Raw genomic sequence first — 16,847 nt, 5'->3', positions numbered from 1 at the left:
AAGAGGAAGCGATGTGTACATGTATAAAGAACAATAGCCACCTGTCCCAGCAGGAAAGATGTCAGTCAAAAGGATACTAAGAATTATAACGAAATGTCCCCTATCGCCTCTATGCCAATGTCCTCGGCCCGGGTAATAAAAACATGAAACTTCTCCCCGCCATAGACCGAAAAAAATGAAAAACATGAGATAACGCCTATGTACGGCCCGTTGCAGGTAGAGGGTATCTAGGAGACACGAGGGGCCTGGTGAGAATAAAGAGGTGATGGTGTACAAAGAATCACAGGGTTTTTTAAAGGGTGTAGAGGTATTAGGCAAGATAGGAAGGGAGAGAAAAAGAAAAAAAAAGGGAGGGGGATATAGTGCAAGATAAAGCAAAGCGATCATTTCCGGAATGTCAGCTTCCGGCCGATGTTGCGAATTGTTTTGATGTGACTATAGTCAAGTCAGTTTCTTTGCCTTGGTAAGTGACTCGGAACCGGGATCCATACCTGTCATCCTGATCATTCTTGCCGGATCGAATCGAAGTCGTGTGACCAGAAGTCATCGGTCTCTCGGGTGGGGGATTGACAAATCGACGCGATGCCTAATCATTGTGTGTTAGCATTCGGGGGCATTCATGGCGACACGATGAGACGAAAGAACACGAACCTCCCAGCGAGAATCCACATCGACTTCACTAGCGGACCGTGTGTCGTGGATAGTGGGATCCGAATAATTTACGGCGTGAATGTCTGAAATCAATGAGGTGGACCTAGCCAATGGCGATGCATTCGATTGCGTGGATTTGCGTGAGCGTGACTCCGAGTAATCGCTGTTAGAGTCATAGCTGCCCACACTTAGGGCTTGGCTGCTGTTCGAGTTGACCAAACTTGATGTATTTGGCAGGAGTTGAGACGATGATGCAAGTTCACGGAAACGCTTCTGCTGCTGCTTCGAGGGTCGGTGGTGGGAGAACTTGTTACCAAGGATGGCAGGAGCGTGCGAGATAAGGGCTTTGATCACGTCTTTCTTGAGGCGCAGGGCAAGATCCAGGTTCGACCATGTCTTGTTGCCGTACTCAAGAACTGGAAGGCGGAAAACGAAATCATGGAGATCCTCCAAGTTGTGATCTCCTTTGCCCTTGTAGCTCAGGCAGAGAACCACATCATTCACCTTCACACGTGCGAGGGTCATGAAGTTGGAGGCGCGGGATATCATTTGGGACAGGTCGTCCGTTGGCGCTTTGGATTTGCCGCTCTTGTTAGATCCTTTACCCATTCCGAACTTCTTGCGACTATCTTCGCCAGCACTGTGGCTAGACAGGGATCTTTCAGTCGGCTGTTTGGTCAACATTCGCAGACTATCCGCAGACTTCTTTTTGCTGAGACCACCTGTCGTAGCAGGACGGCCCGTTTTGCGCGCGGTCTCTGATACACCCAGTCGGTTACTATCCTGGTAGAGAGGTGTCATCACAAGACCCTTCAGATGGCCTGAGCGATTACGCGACTTAGTCTCATCTGAAAGCGACAGTGTAGGCTGGAGTCGTAGTTCGATGGCGCCCGGTCCCTTAGAGATGGCGAGACTGTCCATAGACGAGCTATCGCCGTCGATACTCGTTGAGCGTGTCAGTGGTGTCCCGCTTGAGCCTTCATCATCGTCTTCCTCGTCCGAGCCTTCATCAAACAACTTCATGTTCTTGATCATGAAAGGCGAGAAGCCACCAGCCTCAAAGGCGCTAGATCCCACGTTGGGAAATATGTATTCGAAGACTTTCTGGCCTAGCTCACGTTCGAGCTGAATCTTGAGCGGGAACAATGAAACTTCGAAGTTGTCAAGCACGGGGATACCAGCAACAGCCTCCAGCATGTGCCATTTGACGCGCAACATGAAATCGTCCAGGGTGCGTGTGCCGTCGAGGTAAGGTGCAATAATTTGAGGGTAGATGGCGTCTGGAAGCAGATTCAATCCGAATAGTCGCTCAATAGATACCAGGTTGTGGTTCGAGCCATCAGTATTGTCAGTTCGTTCGTACGAAGCATTGCGCAGCTGGAACTCAATCAAGGGCTCAGAAGGCTCCTTCATCAGATGCCACACGACCTCACTCGCCGATATGCTCCAGCGCAGTACGCCATGGACACCGGCTGCCCTGGACGAACTGGGTTCCATTCGCCGTTGGGAAGTCGTGATTGCCTTCATCATGAAGAAAAGCTCATCCTCGCATTGACACAAGTCGCGTTCGAGAGCCAGCCGATCCTCCCACCCCTGTTTATCCAGGAATTTAGCGTTGATCTGGAAGTACTCTTTGATTTCCTCCAACTGGCGAATGCGTGCTTGAAGCTTGAACACCATTTCCGGGGCGCCACGAAGATCACTGAAGTCGGAAGTGAGCATGATCCTCTCCAAACGCTCATTTCGGACCTTTTCGAGTGGTTCACTGTAGAGCATAAGATCCAGGACAATGATGTACATGGAATAGTACTCTGCAGAATCACAAATCGCGCGGAAATGAGGGAAGTCGACACTGATCGAGTCTATGCGGTCTTCTTGCTCGTCAGGATGAGGGCCCTGCTGACCCGTTGCCACCTCCTCGTTATACTTGAGGCGGAGGTTGTTGAACTTGTCGTAACGCAGGGTGGCAGAAGTCTTTTGCACGATACGAGAGAATCCAAATGGATTTAGCTCGAAATCGAACATGGCTTCCAAAGTCAACCACGGCGGCCACGCTGATCCGGGCGCGTTTCCGTACTTATTGCCAGCATAGAATTGCAAGTTTGCCATCAATTTCTTCTGGGTTGCAACGAAGAACTGGGCACCGTCCATTTCGAGGAAGAAACGGCGCTGTATCAAGCCGCTGACATCGTCCGCAACACGCGCCTTATCCATGATTGACACGACCTTGAGTTCCATGCCTTTAGCGGCAACAAGCAAGACCGACTTCTGGTTCTTTTCACTGAGAAGCTGGATTTGAGGCGCAATGAGACGCAAGTGATAACTATTCTGGGGAGTGAATTCCGGCACGATATTCTCACTCGAATTGTCCGAATTGGAAGAGGATTGGAGATTCGAATCTGATTGGGGGTTCGAGTCCGGTGGCTCATTCTCTGCGACATTCACGAAGCGCTTGGCATCATTCAGCAATTGTGCGATGCGTTCGTCGACCTCCTCTTGGCCCTCATCGTTGTATGAGCTTTCAGTATGCGTCTTAGACATTTTAGACTGCTTGCGCTTGTTCTTGTCCTGTTCATCCACGATATCAAGGATGAATTTGACAGCGCGGCGAGACATGTAGTAAACAAATCCACGCCGTTGGCTCACTTGGTGACTGTACCGCAAGATGATGTTGCGCAGCGAATTGTTCCATTTGAGCTGCACATTGTGGATCATGAAACGATTGTTGAAATCACTAGAGAACTCATCGTTGCCCTGCGAGTAAAGTCCATCCATGCCTGAAGAACGGCCATCGGTTGTGGACTCGGCATATCGACCTGTATGTCCTGTTCGGGAAGAAGCAGTGCTGGGGGCAACATTTTTGCCAGGTGTGCCAACTGGCGTCCGCTCGTCGCGTGAGATATGCCTCTCAAGACGATTGAGAGTTGTGGTCAAGAACTTGCGTCGTCTTGTCAGAGACTCGGACTGGCGAAGGAATATCTCATGCTCGGCTTTCAGGTCTGTGTTGCTGTCCACCTCTTTCATGAGTTTGAGTTCCATTTCCCCAATTGTGCGATCAAAATTGCGAATTTGTGCCTCGACTGTTGCAAGGCGATCTTTGACCAACTCAATCTGAACACGGCGAGGATCGTTGGTTTCAGACATAACACACTCGTGAGTCGGTTCATATCCAAAAGTACTGTAGCCCGTTTCGTCGGGTCCAATGTCGCAATGATCTGTGTTGCGGGTGTAGGTGAAGCGTGGAGTGAAGGCCAAAGGCAATATCTGAGTACGGGGGTTCGACTCCTGCGGAAGGATCCAGTCCGGCTCCACGAAATCATCCATGTCGACCCAGTCCAAATTGTGATCGGGGATTGTGAACCGAGACAAGTCAACTGATGCAACAGGCTGCTGGAAGGAAGAGAGAATGTCGTCTCTGTTGCGCTCAACATCTTCCGCGGTTGTGCCTTCAATGCTGGCGGACACGGCGCGGAAGTCTGCAGATTGCATATCAATCTGGGCTTGATTAATACGCATCGCGCTTGTCCGGGTCTGTTTTGAACGTCCCCCGGCATGTGTTTTGATCTGCTCGCGACGTTGATGAATATCAAGTTTCAAGCAATCAAGGCGAACTTTCAGGCCCGTAGCCGTAACAACTCTCTCTGCATAATCTTCGCGGTCCTTGTGTTTGTATATGTGGGCCACAAACAGGGGTGCGAGAAGGATTTTGTATTTGACAGTTGCCAAATGACGATTGAACTTCTTGCTGGTCTTTGTGACTCCTGGCCAGAGCGGTCCTTGGCGAACAGGAAGCGACATCACGCCCGAGAAAAGAGACCACCAATTGAAGAAGTGGGTGAAGAATCGTGGTGAGAGATGGATAGTATTGTAGCTCGAAGATGGTTGAACATTGTCGACAGACCAGTTTCTGTTCTGCGGTGCAATAATCGAGACAGACAAGTGAATGTGGTCACTCCGGAAGCCACGATAAGCATCGTAATTGATACGCTCAGATGGTTTGACGAATTTAGGGTTTTTAAGAATGACCTCATAATGGGGTTTGAAGGAGAAGGACCTCTCATCATTCTCAATGTCCCGCTCGAAGACTAGACCTGCTGCCCATTTAACATCGCCAGAGAGCTTCATGATAACCTTCTTGAAGTGCGCAGCGTTCTTTTGATCACTGGATGCAGAACTGTTGTCCAATAGCTCTGTAGTTGCCTCGTTTGCACAACGTGCTTCGGCGCTGTAGTCAGGAATAGCTAGCACGTATTCGCCACTCGTAACAGTCATGAATTCCATGGGATTGTCACCGGTGTTAAGATCCAATTTGACGTCTCTGCGCCAGCACATGACAAAACCGCTTCCAAAGCCGGTTACCACATATGGATCACGAGAGCCCTTAAGCCGCAGATGTACATCGCCATCTTCCTTCCAGAGAACCTTGATCCGAGAATGAAAGCTGAGTCGGATCTTGTCCCAGAAGCCCACCCGCTCCGATGGATCAATTTCAGGCTTGGTGAAGCCCTCAATGATCTTCATCATATCTTGAATGACAGGCTGGTACGAGACACCCCATGAAATGCTAGTTGGCAGGCTTGTGTTTATCTCGATGACAGGGTCTGAGTAGGTCTTGACCGGTGTAACAGAACGCCAAACGGGAATCTTGAACGCCTCGCGGGGAGATCCATCAGGCCCTTCAGATGCAGGAACGAGTTCCACTTCGACCTGTCTTGCAGAATCATGATCACGCCATTCTTCGGCAATGACGAAGTTTGTCCGCAAAGACCAGCTGGGAAGTCTAGGGGACTGCCCTGGGCGCAGTGCTGGAATGTGCAAGAAGTCTAGAGGATAGTCGCGTAAGTTGACGCGTGCTTCGCCCATTTCCAGGTTGAAGCTCATTGGGATAAGCAGGCCGTATTGCATAGACATGGGCATTCCCTTTCCGATTCGGTTCAAGTAACTGGGGAATTCCTCGATGGCGAATGAGGGCTTGTCGATAACAAGATTGACATCACTGATCAGAGCTGACATCAGACCTGGTCTATTCGGAATGGCAAGAATGGTTTCGGTCTCCTTCACGTCCGGAGGAGGTTCATCTGCACCAGAGAATAGATTTCGAACTTCTTTGATAGAAGTGCCCTGGAACATGAGAGCGGCATCGATCTTCTCTTTCCAGACTTGAGCATTGTACTGTTGAAGTCGGCCCCAAGCGGCATCCACAGAGATCTTTTGCTCTGATGAGAGACAGGTCGCGCCATCGGTATTATACCGGTATCTCCGACCTCTCCCACGCTCCTGGGCACTAGATCTTGGCCGTTCATCGGCACTCCTGCTTCGCCTTGTATCTTGGCTGGTTCGCTCGCTACGCAATGTCCGATGGCTCGATTTGGCTCGTAATCGGGAGGTGGCGCGCCGCTGGTCAGATTCCCTGACTTTTTGGGATTTCAAGTTGAAAGCGTCTTCCCGGGCCAGCCGCTGAATCTGTTCGACCAGGCCAACTCGATAAATGCAGCCAAGTTTCCACTCAAAGCCATCGTCCTCGAGCTCGAAGAGCAACGCTTTGCTGCGAAGTGATATCCTGGGTACCTTCTTCGGGCCTTCTGGCTCTCTCTTGGAGCCAAATTCTTTGCACCCGCTCCCGAAGCGATTGTGCAGTTGTTTGAAAGCTTTGGAAGTGTTGATCAGGTTATCAAAAATGCGGTGCATCACCATATGATGAGGTACACCAATTCGGATGAAGTCTGTCCATATATCAATAGATTTTTCTTCAACCAAAGTGTTGCCATGTTTCATCTTCATCTTTCGGAAATCCAGCCTGACATTGTTCATACTGCCGATTCTTGCCCAAACTCCCTTTAGCTTAGGTGCCTCTGCATGGAAACGGACAAGATTGGCTTTGATATGAGGGGTAGAAAGACGTTGAGAGGCACCGGCAAGTCCGTAGATCTGAATCATTATTTGAGGATCATTCGGCAAGTGCGCCTTAAGCTGCACAACTGTTGCCTTCACGTCGTAAGTGACCAGCTCCTTCTTTGGGGACCATTGGTATGCCGGAGGCGGTGGTAGAGATATGCTTGCAGGCGCCCTGGATTTGCTTTCCGCAGATTGTGGGTGTTTTTGCGGCAAAGGTGTGAGCACGTCTTGGATCACGGAAACGGCAACACCAACACAGTAGAACCGGTACAGTGAGTATTGAAGGTATATGCCCTTGAACACGGAGGTGACATGCAGCACCGGTCCTAAGCGATCACTGTGGGTGCTCAGCGCAACCTCGAATCGAGGCAAAGAGAAGAATGGCTCGGGTTCCAGATAATCTTCTGACTCAATGACAAAGCCATCGAAACCACGCGCGTGGAAGGCCAGTCGCCGGCCATCTGAAGCGCCGCGTTGAGTGTGAGTGGCCTTGGGAGGCGATGTTGGGGGAAATCGGAAAGGCGATTCATCGCCGATGGTGGAATGGCTGGGAGTACGTCGCCTGGTAATGCTTCCAACATTTTTCTCCGTTTTCTGAGCTTTGTATTCCGCTGTCCACGATTGGAGTTGCAGAGAGACGCCACGAGATATATCAGAGACGGTGCTGTCTACACCAGCGATTTCTACACTGGACCCTGTGGCTTCAAACTGAAATTGGAGTAGCCATGGGGGCACTCGTCTTAACACGCTTGACTTTCTTTCATTTGCCGGCATTGGTACCCGCTTCTGAGATTCCATCTGGGTGATGAATTGCTGCAAAACTTCGCGGATTCCACGGTTTACCTCCCCATCGATCATGTGGACCGAACACTCGTTAAGGCTGCCTGAGGCGACCACACAGACTTCTGGGGTGGCATTCAGATGGACCTTCAGCTCCAAATTCTCGTTTGTGAGCAGATTGTGTTTGTTTCCTGCTGGAGTTTGGTAATAGAATTTGTGAGAGGCGACCCGGTAAATGGACGATAGGGAATAGTGGGCACCGCCTTCGGATGAATGAGAGGATTCGCTATCGAGTGAAATGGAGGAGATCGAGGAGATGATGAGGTTGTAATCATCGGGAGTACCAGACTCTTTCTCGATTGGGAGAACAAATCGAATCACAGGTTCGTGAACAGAAAGCTTGATGGTTGCCTTTGGGAGTAATCGAGAAATCAAGCGACGATTATCTTGCTTCTTCCCTCGGGGAGAAGAGGCTCGATTTTGTACCAGCTTGAGAACCCTCGAAACATGTTGCGGTTGGAGATCAACGGAGGGTGATGTGACGACCAAATTTGCGAACAGGACATTTGTGTTTCGCTCTTCGGCGTTCTCATCGTCAAAGGTGCTCACGGTCTTCGAGGGTAGTGTGGTTTTGATGGTTGTCGTAGCCATGGGGATGTATAGAATGTTATCAGTCTCGCCCGATTCATCACCTAAGCTGGCTGAAAGAGAGATTGCGGCAAGAAGAGCCTGGTGGGCAACATCATTCCGTTGGAAATACATGCGATGCTCCGGGCTCTTGGGATCCATCCGATGAAGATCAACTCCAAGCTCATGCGATACCACATTCAGATACACGGGGGTTTGTCCTGCAGACAGAGACTGGATGCCCTTCGAGACACGGAAGAAGCTCATAGCGATCTGTATCTCCTGTATACCACGAAGCAATGAACTTGCAAACTCCTTTGAGTCCGCCACAGTCTGTACAATGGAATCGTCTCTGCTTCCAGGCTTGTCGAGTTCGTCCACGAAATCGGCAAATGATATTCCTTCATCGGTCTCGATATTCGCTGGCCCTTGTGTGGATTTCTTGACCTGCTTGATGCGCTGCAATATCGTGCGGACATCGTCGTATGGAATATGCATGCGTCCAATCTTAATGGCCACCGAGGCGTCTCTGAGTCCATCCAAATCCTTGTGGAGAAGTCCATGAAGGTTCATCCCCACATTATCCAATATCTCGGTGGGCTCCCGGCCGTCGACATTGAGTAAAACATTTTTAGCATTCATAATCCACTCGGCCGGGCGTTGGTCTCGCGACATATCCTTTTTGCGACGAAATAGCTTGCCCCGTTCCACCATCTTACTCCGCGTGTCGACTGAAAGGGAAAGTGATCCCACCTGGATCTGGCCGGCGTTGACGTAGTGTACGGTTGTGTTGATAGCAGTCAGGTCCACGAGAGCCAACCAATTGATCTGCCGGTGTAGCCGCTTGACATGATCCTTGATTCGTGTTAACGTCCTCCATGTTTTGCTTCTTCCGTCAGGTTCGGGCGCGGCGCAATTTTCGGGTGGGCTGGTGGGACCGAGAGGTTCTGATGTGTCGCGGGGCGCTTCGCGTTTTCCTTGCCCCAGATTTGTCGAGTCCACGGTAATCTTCAGTTCCGTCAACCGAATGCTGATCCATGTTGGCTGGGCAAATGACGAGGGATGTAACGCGAGTCCGATGCCGCGGATTTCAATGTGAATTCCTTCTCTCGGGGTGTACGCAATTCGACGAAGCGAAAAGTATCCGATCCGTTGAATGGAGATGCCCGTCGCGATCCGGACGATAGCGAAGATGAAAAAGGACGAGAGGTAAAGGAGGAGGAATCCCACGAGAATCGATGTCGGGTTAAAGAGTGTCATCGCGGTTTGCGATCAGCAGTGGGCTGATCTCAGACAGGCAGTGCCGACTTGCACATTGAGGGTATGTCGGATCGGGATTCAAGCTGTTATTAGATCCCCCGGTCTCTACTGTCCGTCTGGTTGGAATCAGTGATTCCAGACTCCAGAACAGCAGCGACTTTGTCCATCAAAGTCTCAGTAGGATTAGCACTGCAGGCTGATTCGAATCAAATGAGTGTAGGCGAATCATGCCGGGGGAGAACTCAAGGGTAAGGGAGAATGAGAGAGGGTGGGCTACCGGACAGGTCGGAGGAACCAAAAAAAGCGGAAACGCTAGTTATTTCTCTCTCAAAACCGGCTTCTTTTTACATTAATTGTTCTGGCCTTTTGTTCTTTTTCTTAATAATATTATACATCTATTATATATATGTGTATTCCAATCTAATACTCTGTACAATGTTCAAATGTTATATAGTTATCTCATATGTGATCGACATGCGACCCAAAGGATTCCCAAGGTTCAGGGGAGATCATCCTGTCAGCCCTGGAGACTTCTCCAAGGCTGGCTGAGTGGCTTTATATTCATTATTCTTGGCTCTTTCTCCCACTTTCTCTTTGTCTCTTATCGTACAATAAATTTACATTTTCCGTATCACGTGTCCTTTCAAATGTACTTGACACATGCAATGCTTCATTGCTGTCCGTGCACTTCAAAGATACCCTTGTCCAAACCTTGCATGGTCACACACTAGACTTGGTGTTTAGAAGGTATACCTAGACAGTATTACTTTGAGCTTGAATCTGGGACTGGTCGAGACTTCTCCAGTTCTTGGATCTTGTCATCAAGAAGAGCAATCTCAGCCTCGATGCTAAGCAGCTTTTCACTCAACATCCCCCTGTATTCTTCGTCAGAGAGAGAGCGGAGTGGAATCCATTTAGAGTCAGCCATTCGCTGCATCAGAGGTTTTGATGTCTTGTGTGCATTCTCCATTTGCCAGGCGTCCACTCGGTTGAAGACGCTCTGGCCGCAGTAGCCGAGTAATGAGAAAATGATAGCCCCCGGAACCAGCCGGCCTCCTGTATGATTTAGTTAGACACGATGCAAGATGTGCTTTCGATGCGGTATACGATACCCATCAACTTCGTTACACTTCCGCCGGCAATGCCACCGCACAAAGCACTCGCGTACGTACGCTCCTTCGGAGAGGCTTTGTCTTGATAATGATGTTTAATGATGTTGCTTCGCAGCCCTATTCCATGATTAAAGTTAGACACCACGATATAAACATAGGGTGTCTCCACATACACCAAAAGGCTGAGCCGCATGCAAACCAGTGGATGCCACATGACAATGAATGGATCATGGGATTGGGAGATCTGATGACACCAGCGGCTCCTCCATAAATCAGGCCAGCAGTTCCTAGTTCAAAAATCAGCATTTCATCTTCAAGGACTCATTGTGTCTGTATCCAACCAATTTTGTGAAGGACAGATACTAACCGCTGATGGCTCCAACTTTGGCTGCAGACAGGAGGGCGTGGGACTGAAAGTCCTGCACATCTTTGTTATGCTCACCCATTCTTTGTTCAAACTGAAAGATGCATGGATGCAAGGGTCATGGAGTGGTAATTTACAATCGAAGCACTCATCAAAGCAGCAATCCAAGTCAGAAAGAATATAGTCACGTGCCCAGTTGATGTGCCTGGATTATGTAATATTCTCGCCCCTGGGCCCTGGACGAATTAGGGCATAAACAGCAAGGTTCAAATTGGTATAAAAAACAATTAAGTGATTTGCTCATGTTTTGTATTCTCGTTATAGGTATAGCGACTGGTTTTGTTTAAATCTGTTGAAGATAAATGGCGGATGAAGAGGGTGAAGATCCATAGATATATCCCCACATTGCACATGTCCAGCAGATGATCGCCTGCAAGACTGTCAGCCCCACGATCTTTATTTTCCCCTCAAACTGTTGTTATTCATTCCTACTGGCTCGAAGGCCAGCCCTCCACTTTGATACGAGGTGCAATATCCAGGAACTCCCTATTACTACGCCAAAACGCTTAACTGTTAATGTCAAAGCTCGGATCTCTATTTAAGCTAGCTTTGCAATGTTATTGCATTCTTGTCATACAAAGATTTAGAAATCAGGCCGACGAAGTGTATAATCCCGTCCACTGCTTGTCGTACAATCTTCAGGAATACCATATCCCTGGATGTCTCCTTGGTAGTTTTGAATACTAGAGTAGCGTTCGATCAGTGCTTTTATCAAAGCTATTAGTACTAAAACCATCCATTAGTATTGGCATTTACTATGCTTGATCTGCTATGACTCTATACGAGTAAAAGTATCTTTATAGATCAATACTTAGGGTTTAAACCATAGCCACATGACTACCAGAAGGGGTGGGAATATCTACGATTAGTGTAGAGGCTCTTAAGTATTGTATATTGGTATGGGGGTGGGCCATACCAGTACCTATATAGTAGGTTAATACCAGAGGCTCTAGTAAAGTATATCAAATAGAACTCAAGGCTGAGATGAAACGCTCTATAAGTCGGACTTGTCATACTGTCAATTCTTACAAGTAACTGAGGCTATTGCAAAGCAACTCCTTCTGGGATGACAGAAAGTGAGCCAATCAAATTAAAACAGGAATGAAGTCATGTATTCTGTACTATTTTTTAGTATATTTCATGTTATATTTTTAGCCGAGTATGAAGAAGTCTACCGTTGTACACAGATAAGATATGATTTCCGCCTTATAACTTTTTCTGAGAATTTTTTTGCTCTTTGGAAGCAAACAAAAGCATGAATACCCTAATACTTCCACTCTATTTCTCAATTTTAAGTAGAATACCAACGGATTCGAAGATGGTCGTAGTTCAGGTATAGACCGATCTCGCGGCTCTGATTGGGCTAGCGTCATCACTAAAAATTTAGTAACCCGTCCACTTCCATGCCGCAGCCGACTTCCCCTCTACCAACTTTTCCACTGTGTGTTTGCAGATATTAAACCTAACACTACCTGATTCAGATTTTGATTCTTGGATTTCTAACCAGGTGTCTTTGATCTTTTAACTTTTCCTTCCACTCAACCCTACTCTCCGAGAAGCGCGCACAAATCCGTTGGCGCGTTTCCCCCAACTTCAACCGCAATCATGGGTTCGTTCCAGACCTTTATTTCTCCCGATATAACATGGACCTGTCGGCGAAAATATTCACGGGCGATTGCTGACATGATGGATATTAGCTCCCAAAAACAAAGCCCAGAAGATGTCTATGAGCACCTTCTTGGCCGATGAAAGTGAGTGAGCGGAAAATTTGGATGATTGAGGTGATTACTGACCGCTATAGGCCTTGGCTCTTGGGCTGATGAGATGGAGGATATGCCCCTTCCTTGTAAGTTGCAGCCCCACTATTGGAAATTGTGAAATTATACTAACAAAATTTATAGCCAGTATGTAGTGTGCCCGATACCCAACGTGCTTATTGATCGAAACCCTTACTTACATTATGGAACAGCCCAGCCTTTGACATCCACCTTCAGCCGTCGCCCCGCGGGTGATTTGGCATTCGGCTCTGGCTCCACCGGCGGTTTTGGTATGATGCCCCCCCGCGCTAGATACACAGAACAGCCTCTGACAGATTGAATGATTAGAGCGCGAGCGTGGTGGATATGCCGTCCGGGAGCCTCTTGATCTCCCCACCCAGCCCCCCTACACTTGCCACGTTGGCAATCTTTCCTTCGAATCAACTGAGGCCGATATCTCCGAGCTTTTCTCTGCATGTGGCGTGACGAGCGTCCGTCTCGTCGAGGACAAGTTGACAAAGGCCCCCAAGGGTTTCGGATATGTCGAGTTTGAGACCGTCGAGGGCCTGCAGAAGGCTCTGGATCTGTCTGGCTCGTCTCTCCAGGGACGTTCCATCCGTACCAGTGTTGCGGAGCCTCGTAAGTACTGAAGGTTGGTGGGCTTGCAAAGATCTCTACTGACACCTTAATTAGCCAAGGAATCTCGCCTGGAAGGCAAGGATCTTGACTGGTCCCGACGTGGCCCCCTCCCCGAACTTCCCCAACGCCGTGCGCCTGAGCGCTCCAGCTTCGGACGTGGCATGGGTGGCGGCTCCGATGCGGGCAGCGACCACGGTGGCCGCCGCAGCAACTTCGAGTCCGACGGAAAGCCCCGTGACTTCAACAACTGGGAGCGCAAGGGACCCCTTTCGCCCTCTGCCGGTGGCCCGCCTCGCGAGGGTGGCCGCGAGCACAGCAACGACGGACCCGGTTCCAGCTTCCGGAGAACAGAGGCCGCATGGGGTGAGGGACGTTCCCAGGACGAGGGCTCCCGCCCTCCCCGCCCCGAGCACGTTCGCCCGGAGCCTACACCTACTGCTGCCGATATGGACAACCAGTGGCGCGCGAGAATGCGCCCCGACGAAACCCCCAAGGAGCCCATCAGCCCCGCCTCCCCCTCTGCCACTCCTGCCGTTCCTGCTGCCCCTGCTGGCCGCCCCAAGCTGAACCTGACCAAGCGCACTGTCTCAGAGAACCCCACCCCCGCCTCAGCCACTAGCGATTCCAAGGCCAGCCCCTTCGGTGCCGCTCGCCCCATTGACACCGCTACCCGCGAGCGTCAGGTCGAGGAGAGACGCCAGCTTGCTATCCGCCAAAAGCAGGAAGCTGCTGATAAGGCCAAGGCCGAGAAGGCCGAAAAGTTTGCTGAGAAGCAAAAGCAGGCCAAGGAGTCCGCCCCTGCTGTGGACCACAACGGCAAGGATGCTCTTGAGACCCCCAAGGGTGGTGGCAACTTTGAGATCCTCCAACGGGCCGGTGAGGATGGCGAGTTGAGCGCCGACAAGGAGACCGAGGAGACGGCAGCTGCCGCTCCTGCCGAAACCAAGAAGGCCTCCGCTAACGGCTGGAGAGCCCCGGCCGCTGAGGCTGGTGCTGCTGCTGGCGGTGACGACGAGGGATGGAGCACGGTCAGCGTAAACAAGCGCAACAAGGGCCGTGGACAGACTGGTCGTGGATTCGCATAAACGTATCGATACCCCGAAGCAACAGCCGTCTTTGCCCGAGGCCTGGATTTATCGGTACGCAGGTGGGCTAATTCTGGACGAGGTTCATTCCGGTCTTGGTGCGCTGCTCGGTCGAGTTACCTGGAGCGGTGCACTGTACAGGTTTGTCACTCATAATTACCACCTGCTCCGTCCATTCCTCCGTGCGGACGTAGATTGCTTTTTCTGATTGAGCTTTATTCTCCTTTCCACTTCCCTTTACTCTTTTGCCCTTTGGTTTCATGATCTCTTTTCCTTTTTCGTGGGCTAGATTTTTTCGACATACATCTAGTCCTCGCTTCGATGATCTGGCAGTCCGAAAAGTTTCATTTTATGTCTTGTTCGCTATCTAGCTATTATTCCCATGCGTGACTCAAAGTGATCTGCCCATGACCATTACAGCCGATGCGAAATGAATATTACATGTTCCATTTTATTTTTCCCCCTTTCTTGTTTCTCTCAATTTTCTCCTCTCTTCCGTTCGATTGACCACGGGTGGTCCTGTTTCTTTCTCGTTCCTGTCTGCCGTTGGGATCTACATTGGGGAGTTGATGTCTTGACACTCTTCAATGTTTTTCCGTTCTCGGCCATGCGAACAAGACGACTCTGCGAGAATAGTCATTACGAGCACCCCTCTCATGAGCACAACGTTGACGAAATCAATTCATGTTCTTTTGCTTCGACTGCTTCTAATTCAATTCTTTGGGATCTTTGCATGGCAGAGTTGTCTCGATGGTCTTTGCTCCATTTCTGCGTACTAACCTTTGAGTTGAATTTCCGCTTAGCATAGAATGAAATGCAGTCTTCACTGACAATGGGTTTTTGTAGGATTTGTTCTAGAGTATTATGGAGGACGTTTTAGACGATACATACAGTGAGAGGCTATAAATATGTTACAATATCATTGTTCAAGGTACTTGACCCTTGCCTTTATATCTCTGACAGTGGTTCCAAGGCACTAGTGTATCAGAACGTGGTCGATCAGTTACCTTGAAGAAATGGGGTGGTTGGACTTTTCTTCAATGAATAGTATTTATAAGTAGGTACTCCGTACCTATATGTCTAATTTTAGTATTGTCTGCAAGACATAAGTAAATAGTTCATTCACCTAGACTATTATCAAGCAAGGGTATATAAATAGGATCCACTAGTCTCAAACGGTCAGAACGTGGGATATCAGTGCAACGAGGCAGATGTGCAAGATGTACATTAGTATATACAATTTACATATGTATAGTAGGTAATGCCTATTCTCGATCACTTTGTTTTGATAGTCAAAGATCCATATAAATCAAAACTTTCTATGAGATCATTCAGGAACCAATGAAATAATAGCCAAGAAATAAAGTGGCCGGTATGGAATTAATTGAAACCCCTTCAAAGGGTCCAAGGATTATCAATTTCAGCCTTTCAATTTCTTTTTCGTTATTTTTGTTGGTACTTAGGTACTTCTTAAAAACCCTCGTCTAAACGTCTAACCGTTGACCCTTAAAATTAAACCCCTCAAGAATCCCGGGGTAAGCCCCATGTTGTCATGTCCTCCCTCACTACCACGCTTGTCGCACCGATGGGTGTCGCATCAGAAAAACAATGTCCTATGTGCTGGGGAGAAGGATTTCTCCAAGATGGTTCTGGCGCCCACGATAGAATCCAGGAGTTAGAGGCGCAGGTGCATGCGTTGACAGCGCGCGCGTCAGCTACAGGTAAGCCTTTGCACTCGACTCTCTCTGAAGAGACGTAGCATGAATGCGATCGCGTATCTACAGAGAGGACAGGAGAGCCTTTTTTCTCTCTTTCCCTTCTTTCACCCTTAAAATAAGCATTGCTAACCCGATCGCAAACAGCCTCCAAACTCAGCGAGTACGAAGAAGAAGTCCGACGTCTACGCTCCTCCCAACCCCAAGGATCCTACCACACACCACGAACCAGCTCTTCACTAGGAAGACCTCCCTCCCAAACCGACCAGTCACCACAGCGCCCAACAACCTCAGACTCCCAACCCCAAACATATCATAGCCGCCTCACAAACCTCGCTTCTCTCCTCCCCTACCGACGCGGTAGCGCAACCCCCGCAAGCGCACCCACAACATCCAGCGGTATCCCAAGTACTCCGACCGCACTGACAACTCCCATCCCACACATGTCCCCCGCGAACAGCGAGCACACCGCCGAACTGCAGGATGCGCTTACGCGCGAACAGAGACTGCGCCAGGCTGCCGAGTCGCAGCTTTCGCAGGCGAGTACCGAGCTAGAAGAGTTGACTGTGCAGCTTTTCAGTCAGGCGAATGAGATGGTTGCGGAGGAGAGGAGGGCTCGTGCGAAGCTTGAGGAGAGGGTTGCTGTGTTGGAGAGGAGGGATGTTGAGAAGCGCAGTCGGTTGGAGAAGTTGGAGAAGGCTATGGCTCGCGTGGAACGGTTGAGGGCTTTGGTTAATCATCAATGATGGTTTCAATCCTTGGAAGGCTTTTGGGTTTGACGCTCTGGTTTTTGTCTGCTTTATGACTGGTACGATTGGATTATTTGATGATGGAAATGATTAGGCGTCTATTTGGTAAGGTTTGGGGGTTTTGGATTGGGTCGATATTCGGCGCAATTGGAT

At 49.4% G+C, this 16,847-nt stretch overlaps 4 protein-coding genes across 4 annotated transcripts; 2 read left to right on the top strand and 2 right to left on the bottom strand.

The window, feature by feature from the left end:
- Window positions 1–383: 383 nt before the first annotated feature.
- Window positions 384–9,213, bottom strand: N7517_011381 (FMP27 family protein; the record flags this gene model as incomplete). The annotated part of the gene is made up of 3 exons (XM_056729104.1): window positions 384–435; window positions 492–586; window positions 652–9,213. The coding sequence occupies 3 exons, from the start codon at window positions 9,211–9,213 to the stop codon at window positions 384–386; spliced, it is 8,709 nt and encodes a 2,902-aa protein (XP_056574919.1).
- Window positions 9,214–9,976: 763 nt separating this feature from the next.
- N7517_011380 (uncharacterized protein) lies at window positions 9,977–10,771 on the bottom strand (the record flags this gene model as incomplete). The annotated part of the gene is made up of 4 exons (XM_056729103.1): window positions 9,977–10,269; window positions 10,326–10,442; window positions 10,499–10,612; window positions 10,693–10,771. The coding sequence occupies 4 exons, from the start codon at window positions 10,769–10,771 to the stop codon at window positions 9,977–9,979; spliced, it is 603 nt and encodes a 200-aa protein (XP_056574918.1).
- Window positions 10,772–12,354: 1,583 nt separating this feature from the next.
- Window positions 12,355–14,230, top strand: N7517_011379 (translation initiation factor 4B; the record flags this gene model as incomplete). The annotated part of the gene is made up of 7 exons (XM_056729102.1): window positions 12,355–12,358; window positions 12,447–12,500; window positions 12,551–12,595; window positions 12,651–12,653; window positions 12,719–12,796; window positions 12,855–13,145; window positions 13,200–14,230. The coding sequence occupies 7 exons, from the start codon at window positions 12,355–12,357 to the stop codon at window positions 14,228–14,230; spliced, it is 1,506 nt and encodes a 501-aa protein (XP_056574917.1).
- A 1,585-nt stretch (window positions 14,231–15,815) lies between these two features.
- N7517_011378 (uncharacterized protein) lies at window positions 15,816–16,691 on the top strand (the record flags this gene model as incomplete). The annotated part of the gene is made up of 2 exons (XM_056729101.1): window positions 15,816–15,951; window positions 16,093–16,691. 2 exons carry the CDS (start codon window positions 15,816–15,818, stop codon window positions 16,689–16,691), a joined length of 735 nt encoding a protein of 244 aa, XP_056574916.1.
- Window positions 16,692–16,847: the final 156 nt, after the last annotated feature.

Source organism: Penicillium concentricum (assembly GCF_028827145.1).
Source record: "Penicillium concentricum strain IBT 3081 chromosome Unknown utg000006l_segment0_segment0, whole genome shotgun sequence".
Lineage (NCBI taxonomy): Eukaryota > Fungi > Ascomycota > Eurotiomycetes > Eurotiales > Aspergillaceae > Penicillium > Penicillium concentricum.
This window is presented reverse-complemented; position numbering and strand designations above follow the sequence as displayed.